The sequence below is a fragment of the Mrakia frigida genome (assembly GCF_051309035.1).
Source record: "Mrakia frigida strain ATCC 22029 unplaced genomic scaffold BDY24scaffold_34, whole genome shotgun sequence".
In the NCBI taxonomy this organism is placed as follows: Eukaryota; Fungi; Basidiomycota; class Tremellomycetes; order Cystofilobasidiales; family Mrakiaceae; genus Mrakia; species Mrakia frigida.
The window spans coordinates 1-11,525 of NW_027481247.1; the positions used below are offsets into that span (position 1 = coordinate 1).

Sequence of the window (11,525 nt, forward strand, 5' to 3'; positions counted from 1 at the left end):
GTCAAATTTGATACCCAGAATCTCCCAGTGGTCTTAAGTGCCTTGGATCGCATTCTAGACGACCCTGAGAGATTCCTACATTCTGGGTTCGAGTTCGTGTATAGTTACGGAGCGATCAAGGCGCGTCGCCTGAGAGAGAGGGAGAGACGGGAAGACGAGAGGTTTGTCCCACGCTGCCGTTCAAATTTGCTACCCACCATACCTCGACGGTACTAATCCCTTAATAATGAATATTAGACGACTTGAAAGAATTTCCACATGGTGAATTGTAGTTCGTCTATAGTTACGCACCGAGGATTGATCGAGCGCGACTCCTTTGAGATTGCCTCGGAGTCCGAGGCAATCTCAACCTCCGCCAGCGTGAAAATCTGACTAGCGAATGATCTGTTCCTGTTCATGCAATTTTTGCCGTCTTATCGTCCTGTCCCTTCATGAACTGCCCTCTGATAAAACTCAGAGCCACCTGACGACGTGTCCCAGCTCTCTCTTTCCTCTCTTCCCTTTCAAACCCACACAACCCCTCTCCTTTCCTTTGTCCAGCCCCACACAACATAACTCACTCATTGTCCATGCATCCAAAACTACTCTTCAACAACCACCTCCTCAGCCTCCGCCTCCGCCTCCTCGACCTCCTTCTTGCTCTTCTTCTCCTTCTTCCCCTTCTTCTTCTTCTCCCCAGCACTTTCCACCGTCTCCCCCAGAATCTCCAACAACGCCTTGGCTCTCGATCGTTTTACTTCCTTCTCCTCCTCCGTCTCCTCTTCCTCCTCCTCTACCACCTCGGGCTCAACGACGGCGGACGCGTCGGCGACGGGGGTGGGTTCCGCGTCGTTTACGGCGGTGGTGGGAGCGGCGGGAGTCGGAGCGGGAGGAGGGTTGAGGATCAGGTTGGCTGAGGCGATGAGGGACTGAAAACGACAAGGAGGAGACGGTCAGTTGGCTTGAAGTGGAAAGATAGGAGAAAGGGGAGACGGGAAGAGACGAACATCTCGGGATCCTCCCTTCACGGTCTTGAGGTAAGCGAGCACGAGAGGGAGGTATTCCTCGGGGATCTGAATCGTACATGAACACGAAAGTCATCGGTGTCAGTGTGCTGAAGAGGAACATATGAAAGGAAGGGATAAAAGAAGGGAAAGCGAGAAGGGAGGGAGAGTTGGTCGAGCTCACCTCGTTCTCGTTGTAGATGTGTCGCAAGAGGAAGTTCTGTCTGGCTTTCTGGAACTTGAGGTAGGTGTTTTGGATAGTTTGAGAGTAGGCGATGGCTGCCAATGGGGGTGGTAAGCGAACGACAAAGAAGGGAGGAGAGAAAAGGGGAAGGAGGTGAGCTTGAGCTCCAGGAAGGAGGAGAGCAGAGCTGGAACGAGACTCACCCTTCTTCGCGGCGTCCCCCAATCTCTCATCCTCGTAAGGGTTCCTCCCGTTCTTCTCTGTATCCCAAACCAGGGGCTTCACCGGTTCAGCCTTGTTCTCCTCTACAGGAGGAGCAGGACGAAGAGCTTGAGCCTCCGCTCTCAGTCTCTTCTTCTCGGCCTTCTTTCCCTCCACGAACGGCAGCTCTGGGACGTCCTCCTTCTTGGGTCGTTTGGAGGAAGAAGCGGATGGTGCTGCGGAGTCGGGTCTTGATCGTTTAGGTTTCCTCTCCTTCTTTGGAGGAAGAGGGAGTTGGGATTCGAGGAGGTGAGCTTCGGCCGTTTGGGAGGTCGTGGGCGTTTTAATCGGAGGGATAGATTTGGATTTCTTGAGAATCGAAGGAGGGAGAGAAGAGGAGGAGGAGGAAGGAGTGGACATCTTAGAGGGCGAGAGAAAGGGGGGGTCGTGGGTGAAGGAGAGGGAGGAGAGGGAGGAGAAGCTGAGGAGGCGAGCTTCGAAATCTGCCTCACGACGGAAGGGAAAGGGATGGTCGCTAAGGAGGAGGATTTTCGGAAATTTGAAGGTTTCATTCATTCGAGCTTGATAATATCCTATCTAAAGCGTCGACAAAGGGAAGATTTTCTCCCAGACGAATCGAGCGAGAGAAGCCAAAGCCCGTCGCGTCTTTTTAATCCTCTCCAGTTGAGCTCTCCCTCCCTTCTCCCAAACGGCCACCACCTTCCCCCTTCTCGCCTCTCTTTCCCCTCTCTCTCTTCTCGATATACCACCTTCTATTCTCCCATCACCAAAGAAACCCTCGAAGAATCTTCACCTTCCCCCTTCTCGCCCTCTCAGAAACGCCGACGGTCGAACGACCTTCTCTCCCTCCAGGGGACATCTCTTCCAAACAGGGCTAGGCTCGTTCTCAAAGTTAGTAGACCTCCCTCTTGACCGTTCAACGGTCTGTACAAAAAGCTGACTAGCCGCTTCTTCTCTCATCTATAGAAATGGTGGCAGACCCCCACTTCTGTGAGCTCTCCTTCTCCCTCCTCTCGCCACCTCCTTCTCCGCTCCACCGAAGCTGACGCTTCTTCCTTCTTTCGCTTTCTTTCACATAGACACTTTACTAGGTGTCTCCATCGATGCTGACGATTCAGAGATCAAGAGAGGGTATAGGAAAATGGTGCGCTCCTTCCTTTCCTTCAATCAAAACGAAGAGAAGGAACGACCCGAGCTGATCTCCTTCTCCCTCCTCCTTCCTCTCTCTCAGGCCATGATTTGCCACCCCGATAAGAATCCCGAGGATCCAGTAGGAGCGGATCTCAAATTCAAAGAGGTTTCTCATGCGTGAGTCGGCTCCCTCTCGCCCAAAAAAAATGCTTGAAAAGACAGAAGAAGAGGAGATGGTTGGAAAAAGGTCCGAGCTCACACCACCTTCCCTTCCTCCCTTCCCGTCCTCGTTCCGCCTCCTTGTTTCCGTTCGTCGAAACAAAATTCGCAGCTACCAAACTCTCTCGGACTCCAACACTCGAGCAGCCTACGATCGTCACGGTATCAACTTCAAGGAGAAGACTGGTGGTGTCGGCGGAGGAGGAAGAGGAGGTGGTGGAGCTGGTTCGTCGCATCCTCGTCTCGTCTCGTCTCGTCTCGTCTCGTCTCGTCTTCTCCCTTTCCCTTGTTCTCTGCTCTGACCCTTTTCCCTCGCTCTTTGATTCGTAAGTTAGGCTTCCCCGGAGGAATGTCCGCCCAAGACTTCTTCAACTTCATGTTCGGCCAGGCCTTTTTCGGCGGAGGAGGAGGAGGGAGAGGTGGGAACCCCTTTGGCGGCAGAGGAGGTTACTACGAAGACGACGACGACGAGTACTACGACGAGGATGATTCTGAGGGAGATTACGAGACGGAGGCGGAGTACCTGAGGCGGATTTTGGAGGAGCAGAGGAGGAGGCAGGGGAGAGGAGGAGGAGGTGGAAGTTGTGAGTTCATCGCGTTCGATTCGCTTTTCTTGTAGAGATCGAGCACTCCAGACGCTCGTTCTCTTCGTTTCTGACCTCCGATTCACTCAAATCCGCCGGTCTTACCAGCCTACAACCCCTACTCCCACTCGCACTCTCACGGTTCCTCGTCGCGTCAACCTCCCAAACCTAAAGCTCCTCCTCCTCCACCGCCTCCACCACCACCCCCTCAAGCTCGAACGCTCATCGTCACTCATCATGTCACGCTGGAGGATCTTTGGTTCGGGAAGAAGGAGGAGAAGAAGGTCGAGAGGGACTGTGTTTGTCAGGAGTGCGGAGGGTGAGTTTCCTCTTCTTTCTTTCCTTTCCTACGTCGTCGTTCTTTCGAGAACGAAGCTGACCAATATCGCGTCTCTCAAAACGCAGGAATGGGAAAGCCAAAACACCGAGGGAACCTCAACCGAAGCCTTGCTACGAGTGCGAAGGGAAGGTGAGCCAGCTCTTCCTCTCATTCGAGTTCCGTTCGTGTCGACCGAACAAAACCCCACGCTGACACTTTCCGTCCTTTCTGTCGATCGAACGAACCAGGGATCTACCAAGAAGCGTAAGACGTGTGGTCGATGTAAAGGAGCTAAGGAGATCATCACTCAGCAGGATCGAGAGGAGGCTTTTTGGTTTGTTTCGCTCGCCCATTCGTCGTTTCCTCTCGTTGGAAAGCCAAAACTGACCTCTTTGCCCGTCGTCCGTTTCGCAGGTGTCCTGGATGTATTCAAGGAACGGGACTCAACAAGGAGGCGAAGACCTTCAACGTCAACGTGACTCCTGGGATGACGGACGGAGAGAAGATTACGGGGAAGGGATCTGGACATCGAGCTGTGAGTTCGGTTATCTTTTCTTCTTCCTTGGGTCGAAGTTGTCCTTTGCCTCGTGCTCTCTTCACCGTTGGGCTCGGTTTGAAGGAGAGCCCGCGAGGTTGAGTCTCGAGACGACGAACGAGATTTCGACGCGTCGAACACCAACAACACGAAACTGACTCCCCTCTCGCTTTGTTCAAACCCCCATCAGCCCAACATGCTCAACGGAGACATCATCTTCGTCATGAAAATGACCCCTCATGCTATCTTCGATCTCATCGCTCCCAAGGATCTCATCACTTCGGTTCGTCGTCCGCCTCTCTTCCCCTCCTTCCTCCTTCTCCCTCCCTAATCCATCCATCTTCCTCTCTTTCTTCTCTCACAGGTCCAATGTACCTACTCGGACGTCGCTTCAGGCTTCACTCGAATCCTACTCGTTCACCTTGACGGAAGAGGAATCAAGGTCACCATTCCTCCGAATGCGATCGGGAAGAAGGGACTGAAGACTATCAGGATCAAGAACGAGGGATTGCCGGCTGGGAAGAGTGGGAGTGGGAATGAGAAGGGAGATTTGTGGATTACGTTTGACATCGTTTCGGTGAGTTTTGGGGGAGAGTGTGGGAGAGAGTTGGGAGGGATGCGGGAGGGAGCGGAGAGACGAGACGCGATGAGAGCTGATCGTTTCCTTCCTTCCGCCTTTTTTCCACCCAGTCCTCGACTAAGCTCGAACCCGTCACCGCTACGAAAGTCGTCACCTGTCCTTTCACGTTCCAAAAGCCGAAGCAGGCCTACAAGATGCGACCAAAGGTGAGTCGTCTCGTCGTCTTTGAGCTTCGACCCGTCTCAACACCTCTTCTGCGTCGAAGCTCACTCTTCTCTTCGCCATCGTTCCAACCACAGCCTACTCCTGCTCCCATATCCCCTTCCAAAGCCGACGAGTCAGGATCAGGCTCAGGAACGTCTCCCTCTGGATCCTCGTCGAACGAGAAGGACTTGTCTCAGTCGTCGAGGTCCGGAACCGAATCGACAGAGACGGCTCGCAAACCAACACCTGCTCCTCCTCCTCCTCAACCCAAAGCACCTGTTCCTACTCCTCCTACATCCAAGCCTCAGCCAGCAAAAGCCAAACCTCCAACACCTACTCCTACTCCTCCACCGCCAGCACCAACACCTCCTCCCGCTCCAGCTCCCGATCGCTCTTCCTCCCCATCCCAACCCATGCCCGGCGCCATGCCCACAGCTCCCACCTTCACCTTTCACCCTACTCTCAAACCTTCTATCGCCACCCCAGCGGCACCCAAACCTCCCACCTCAACCACCTCAGCACCCAAAGGTCGTCCCTCAGCAGCTCGAGCTCCTCCTCCTCAACCTAAACCTCCCAAAACCGAGAAACCTCCCCCTCGACCCAAAACTCCACCACCTCCTCCTCCACCCAAGTTCACCGAGCCCGTCGAATGTCCCTTCTGCGAGACTGGGATCCGATCCAAGTGGGGAGACGACGTTTCCATCGCGATGGAGAAGCACAAGGGCAGCAAGAAGTGTTTGGAGAAGGAGTTCAAGCTGTGGGGAACTCAGAGAGGGAGGATCCCGGAAGCGGATGAGCTCGACGAGGTCAGCGATGGGTATAGTCATAAGGAGATGGCTCCGCCTGTGGAGAGGGGGGTGGAACTGCCGAAGAAGGGAGAGGAGGGGACGAAGTGGGAGAAGAAGGAGAGACCGAAGATGCAGCCGTCGAGGAGCTCGATGATGGAGGAGAAGACGGGAAATGATGCTTGGGAGACGAAGAAGGAGGAGGGAGGAGCGATGCCGATCAAGTTGGCTGCTATGACGGAGGAGGAGCAGATCGCTCAGTGAGTCTTCGGCTTCGTTCCATCGTCGACGGGTTCTCGAATTGACACGACGCTTACTTCCACCCTGCTTGTTTCTTCTCTCCTTTCGCAGTGCGATCCAGATGTCGATGGAGGAGGACGAACTCGCTCGGTACGTCGATCTCTCTTCTTTCCTTCGTCGTCGTCGGTCGTCGAGAAAGACGCGTCGCTGACCTTGCCTCTCCCCTTTCCTTTTCCTTCTCCACTTCTCACAGAGTCCTCAAGCTCTCGATGAAGGATCAACCACCACCTCCCTCTCGAAGCAACACTCCCTCGACTTCGACCCATCAACCTCCTCAGCGACACGCTCCACCGTCGCTCAACAAGTTCGCTTCGCCCTACACTCCTTCGGGCCACAGGAAGGAGGAACTCAAGAAGGACGAGGAAGAGCCTACTCCCACCTACGTTGGGAAAGGAAAGGGAAGAGAGGAGAGAATCCCTTCGCCTGCTCCCTCCCCTCCAGTCGCCACTCGAGCGTCTCCTCAGCCATCGTCGTCTCGTTCGGTTCCTCAACCTTCGACAGCTCGATCAGCTCCTGCGCCTTCACCATTTCCAACACCACCACCTCCTCCGCCTCATCCTCCCACTCAACAGCAGCAACGACAGCAGCGACGAGAAACTCGTGACCAACCGAAGCCTCCTCCCAAGACGGTGGTTCCTCCTGCTCCCATTCCTGCGGCCCCTCCACCACCACCTCCCGCTCCTCCAGAACCTCGAGCAGCAGCTCCTACTCCCTCTCCTCCCGTCGTCAAGAAGGAAACTCCTCGAGCGGCAGCGCCAGCATCAGCACCTTCGCCGACCCCCGTCGCTCCTCCGCCTCCGCCAGCCGCCGAAGTCAAGAAGGAGGCACCGCCACCAGCAGCAGCAGCTCCACCCAAGACTCTCACTCGAGAGGAGAGAAAAGCTCTACGAGAAGCCGCCAAGGCTCAAGGTCCCAAGGTCGCCTCAACTCTTTCGTCGGTTCAGTTCGACGCGTCGAAAACCAAGTCAGGAGTCAACGCTTCGTCCAGCACTCCTCCTCCTCGCTCAGGCTTCGACACTCCTCAGGTCGATCAGTTTTTCTCTTCCGACGTCTTCGCTTCCCAGGGAGCGTTCAACGTCGGCTTCGATCGTGCAGCAGCATCGGCTCAGGAGAAGACGAACGACGAGCCGAGACCTCCTTCGTCTCAGAGCGTTCCAGTCGCACCGGTTCTGACCAGCGTTCCAGCTGGGAAGAAGACGAGGGAACCGAGAGAGAAGAAATACAGAACCGAGCAGCCTCAAGCAGCAGCAGCAGCAGGAGCAGCATCGAACGGACGAACGTCGATTCCTCCAGTCCCAGGAGCGTTCCCTCGAACGACGCCCCCGACGAACGGACGAACGAACAAGGTCCCGACTCCTGCTCCTCAGCAACAACAGCAGCTACACCAGCACCAGCGACAACCACCCTCCGTCGACCAGCAGCCGCGCCCTCAAGCCTACCTTCCCAACAACAAGTTCTCCGGTCCCGCTCCTCCTCCACCACCTCCCCCCGCTCCCACGACCGTCTTCAACTCTCCCCTCTTCGAAACGAACAGCAACCTCCCTCCCAAGTACGACGTCGTTCTCGATTGGTCCAACATGGTCGAGTCCTCCATCCCCGAAACTCCTCCTTCTCCTCTCATCTCAGAGGGAGTCCTTGAATCGGAACGAGGAGGACGATCTTCGACGACCGGGAGCCGGAACGGGCAGGGAAGGAAAAGAGGAGAACCCCTCTCTTCCGTCCGAGGAGGAGAGGATGAGTCTGCGTCGTCGTCGTCGATGCCGAAGGTCTCTGGTTGGGACGTCCCCGCTGAGGAGGGAGGATCACGATCGGGATGGGATATCCGTGGAGAGGTCGAGGCGAAGGTGGATTCGGGGTTGGGATGGGGAGAGCCGGTAGTTGAGCAGCAGCAGAAGCCGATGGAGAGGGCAGCGAGTGCGACGGGTCAGAGAGGTGGGAGAGGTGGCGCTAGAGGAAGAGGAGGCGCGAGAGGACGAGGTGGAGGAGCCGAGCATCCGCCTTCGACGAGGAGGGAACGTCAACAGGCCTCGGAATCGCCATTTTCAAACGGTCTTCACGTTCCTAGGGATCCAGGTCGAGGAGGACGGGGTGGACGAGGAGGAAGAGGAGGTGCGGGAGTCGTGTCGAACGCGTCGAGACAATCGGACGAACCTCACGTAGGAAACGTTCACTCTCCTCGAGAAGAACCTCCCCACTCAACTCCCAACCCACCCTCTACCTCTTCAAGGTTCATCCCTCCCACCCAACCTCGAGCAGGACCCTCTCCTTCTCTTCCTCACCAATACCGACCACCCGCTCCAACTCCTCCTCCCGTCGGACCAGCTCGATCCAGCCCTCCAATCGTTGCTCCTACTCCTCGACACATCCCTTTCGCCCCACCACATCACTCGACTCCTTCGTCCAACTCCTCCGGAGCAGCAGGTCCTTCCGCTCAGTTCGCCAACTCGGCGGCTTCGAACGTCACATACGAGGATCATCTCAAGTCGTCGGTTCGATCAGCAAAGTACCCTCCTCCGAAGCCGCCTACTCCTCCTCCTCTTCCACCCGCGTTCGCAAGGATGAGCGAGTACCATAGGAACCTCATGATGCCGATCATTCAGGTGAGTTTGATGTCCCTTTCTTTCTTCGACTCTCGAGATTGGACGCTGGCCATGGCTTGTTTATCGTTTTCGAACTTCAACCTCACACCTCACTGACTCGTCCTTTTCTCTTCTCCCTTCCTCGCTTATTCCAATCTTCCCGTTCAACCCTCTTTCCTCCCGTCCCGCCCAACTCATCCAGGCTCAAGAGAAGAAGGAAGCTTCCCGTCGAGCTCGAGCAGCCGAAGCTCCAACGACTCGGTTCGAGTTCCAAGGAGGAGTCCCCGTCATGGTCGCGAGAAGTCGACCTGCGTCTGGAGCCGGAAGCAGGAGCGGGAGCGGGAGTGCTGCGGGGAGATAGTGACGGTTCGGAGGATTGGATCGCGTCGTTCCTCGAGTTTGTTTCTTGTTCTTTTTGTTGGTCTTTCTTTTGGGCGTTCCTTTACTCGTCTCGTTTTGACCTTCTCGTACTCTTTTGCATGATCGACCATACTTTCTACTTTCATCCCACTTCACTACCCTACCTAGCATGATAAAGAACCGTCTTTCTTCTTTTCGTTTTTGCTCGAACTCGGCGACGAAGTGTCTCGGACGCTTTCTCGGACAGCCAGAGTCTCATTCTCGAGCACCGAGTGATGATTCAGACCAGAACTGGGAGACCACCGGGTGTGTCAGAAGCCAACTTTCCGATGAATCTCAGACGCGTCGAAGCTCTCCCCCCTCTCTTCCCTTTTCTTTCCCTCCCCTCACCCTCACTCTCGATCGAAACAAGTCCATCGAATCCTCCAACCCCAATCGTCACCCATCCTTCTACATCTCACCTCCAACCCCATCTCCCACTCTAAATCCTCTGCTTCACTTTGGGCATCCTCTCCAGGACCTCCGAACCCCTGGCCACCTCCCCAGAAGCCAGGAACCCGACGTAGGGCATCAGATGATACGAGAGCACGTAAGTTACGTTGGTTACGCCGCTGCAGAACCAGAAAAGCGATGGCGGAACGCGTGAGCAGCGATGAGAGAGAGAGAGGGGTGTCAGAGGAGAGAGAGAGACGACGAACCTGAACGACCTCGATGGCTCTCTAAAAGCGTACTTGTTCCTCGCGTTCTGGACATCAAGTTTGGCTTGTTTAGGGGAGAGAATGAGTTTGTCCCAGAGAACTAGGGAGTTGGGGGTCTGCTTCGAGGACGAGAAGAGGAGGAGAAGGTCAGTTCGAGGTCGTGCGAGCGACGACGAGGGTTGCCTCAAAGGTGAGAGGAGAGGCGGGAGTAGATAAACCGGACGTACGGTTGAAGCGGTCTGGTACTCTGCTGTGAGTTGGAGGAAGAGTTGTTTGGTGTTCCAGTTGAAGAGAGGGGTGAGATCTAAGGTAGGAGATGGTCGACGGAGAGGAGGAGTCAGTTGATGGTCCGAGCAAGCATCGAGGTGACGAGACAGATGGAGAAGATGGTTGGGTGCAGTTTCGAAGTCGGGAGCAGAGTCCAGAGCGGCAAGGAAGGGAGAGCGGCGGGCGACGTGGAGGAAGGAAGGGAGGGAAGGAAGGAGCATTTCATGAGCTCGCACTTCCTCCCTTCCTCGCTGGCTCGTTAATCTTCCCTCCCACCTTGCCCACGCGTCCTTCGCAGCTGCCACTTGACATTCACGCGTCTCCAGAGCTCCTCTTGTCGTCCACGAGAGATAGCTGAAGTGAAATGAAGATCTGCTCACCTGCCTTGACGTCGAACGTCGCGAAAGCGTACTCCTGCTCCTCCGCAAACTGCCTCGATCGACCCATCACCCTAGATCCAACCAAACAGATCCGCATTAGCTTCCGAGCTTTTCCACCGATATGAACCGAGAGGAAGACTCACACGTTCAGAGGATGCACGTCCACCGATCCGTTCTTCATGGAGGAAGGGATGAGAACGAACGACGAGAGGGAGACCGCGAACAGGAGCGAGAAAAGGACGGTCACAGCCAACGAGGAAACGCTGCTTAAACGCTGGAAGGAGGAATACATCCGAGAGGAGAGTGAGAAGCAAAGGAAAGAAGGGGAGATGGCTGTTGGGAAGGAAGGAAGGGAAGGAGAGGTCGAGCTCCCGCAGGCGAAGTGAGCTCGTCCCTGTCTCCCTTCTTCTTCTTTGCCTTCAACAGACAGTCACCCAACAAATCTTCGTTTTCAGCTCGGAGTCAAACTTATATCCGATCTATCAGCTCATCGGATCCGAAATCCCTTCCTTTTCAAATCACCGACAAGATCAGCGACAACGTCCTCTTGTCGACCCTCATCAAAGCTCAAGCTCATCTCCCTTCCCCTTCCCTCCTTCGAACTCCCAGCGCTCAAGATTTACAAGCACGGAGTCTTTCTTTCCGGCGAGAGGAAGCTTGTACGTATGTGTATGTCCACAGTCAACAGGCCTCAATCAAAGCTGATCTTGCTCCTGTTGCCAGCAGTTCAATCTCGACCTCCGACTTCCCTCCTCCCGCCTCTCCTTTTCTCGTTGAACGATGGACGCTCCCTCCTCGTCCTCGGAACCAAATATCAAGAAAGACAAGCGTCGAGGATGGGCAGCAGCCAAGTCGCTCGTGAAGAATCAGACTCTCGGTCAACCTCCTCCTCCTCCTTCCAACGTTCCCTTCAGCAACCTCGCCGTTCCGTCCTCCTCCTCCAACCGCTCCTCCTCCTTCAACGCTTCGTCAGACTCGAGAGCGTCGGAAGACTTAGTAGGTACGGCAGGAGAGGAGTCCATCCGTCTTCATCGGAGATCAGCCGTCAATAAGAGGCAGGCTTCGGGGACTTCCATCCTCTCGAGTCGGAGAGCGTCGAGGGCAGGAGGAGGAGGAGCGGGAGGAAGCCACGCTCCTAGGTCGGCGACGGAAGAATTGGCTCGTCAGCTCGATGGAGAGTTTGGAAGTGGATCCG

General features: G+C 55.5%; 4 protein-coding genes across 4 annotated transcripts; 2 read left to right on the forward strand and 2 right to left on the reverse strand.

Moving 5' to 3' along the window:
- Positions 1 to 218: 218 nt before the first annotated feature.
- On the reverse strand, positions 219 to 1,826 carry BDY24DRAFT_180684 (uncharacterized protein). Its single transcript, XM_076636319.1, has 3 exons — positions 1,168 to 1,826; positions 987 to 1,052; positions 219 to 908 (listed from the first exon to the last, which is right to left on the reverse strand). Exons 1-3 carry the CDS (start codon positions 1,786 to 1,788, stop codon positions 582 to 584), a joined length of 1,014 nt encoding a protein of 337 aa, XP_076493452.1. The 5' UTR covers positions 1,789 to 1,826; the 3' UTR covers positions 219 to 581.
- A 162-nt stretch (positions 1,827 to 1,988) lies between these two features.
- On the forward strand, positions 1,989 to 6,071 carry BDY24DRAFT_400023 (uncharacterized protein). The gene is made up of 14 exons (XM_076641900.1): positions 1,989 to 2,280; positions 2,356 to 2,379; positions 2,469 to 2,533; positions 2,621 to 2,697; positions 2,852 to 2,964; positions 3,075 to 3,323; positions 3,432 to 3,642; positions 3,729 to 3,792; positions 3,891 to 3,976; positions 4,057 to 4,177; positions 4,368 to 4,460; positions 4,542 to 4,754; positions 4,868 to 4,963; positions 5,057 to 6,071. The coding sequence occupies exons 2-14, from the start codon at positions 2,358 to 2,360 to the stop codon at positions 6,008 to 6,010; spliced, it is 2,364 nt and encodes a 787-aa protein (XP_076493453.1). The 5' UTR covers positions 1,989 to 2,280; positions 2,356 to 2,357; the 3' UTR covers positions 6,011 to 6,071.
- A 10-nt stretch (positions 6,072 to 6,081) lies between these two features.
- BDY24DRAFT_180718 (uncharacterized protein) lies at positions 6,082 to 8,785 on the forward strand. The gene has a single exon (XM_076636320.1). The coding sequence runs from the start codon at positions 6,256 to 6,258 to the stop codon at positions 8,740 to 8,742; it is 2,487 nt and encodes an 828-aa protein (XP_076493454.1). The 5' UTR covers positions 6,082 to 6,255; the 3' UTR covers positions 8,743 to 8,785.
- A 681-nt stretch (positions 8,786 to 9,466) lies between these two features.
- On the reverse strand, positions 9,467 to 10,511 carry SPC3 (signal peptidase complex subunit SPC3; the record flags this gene model as incomplete). The annotated part of the gene is made up of 5 exons (XM_076643791.1): positions 9,467 to 9,596; positions 9,684 to 9,799; positions 9,911 to 9,987; positions 10,331 to 10,401; positions 10,474 to 10,511. 5 exons carry the CDS (start codon positions 10,509 to 10,511, stop codon positions 9,467 to 9,469), a joined length of 432 nt encoding a protein of 143 aa, XP_076493455.1.
- Positions 10,512 to 11,525: the final 1,014 nt, after the last annotated feature.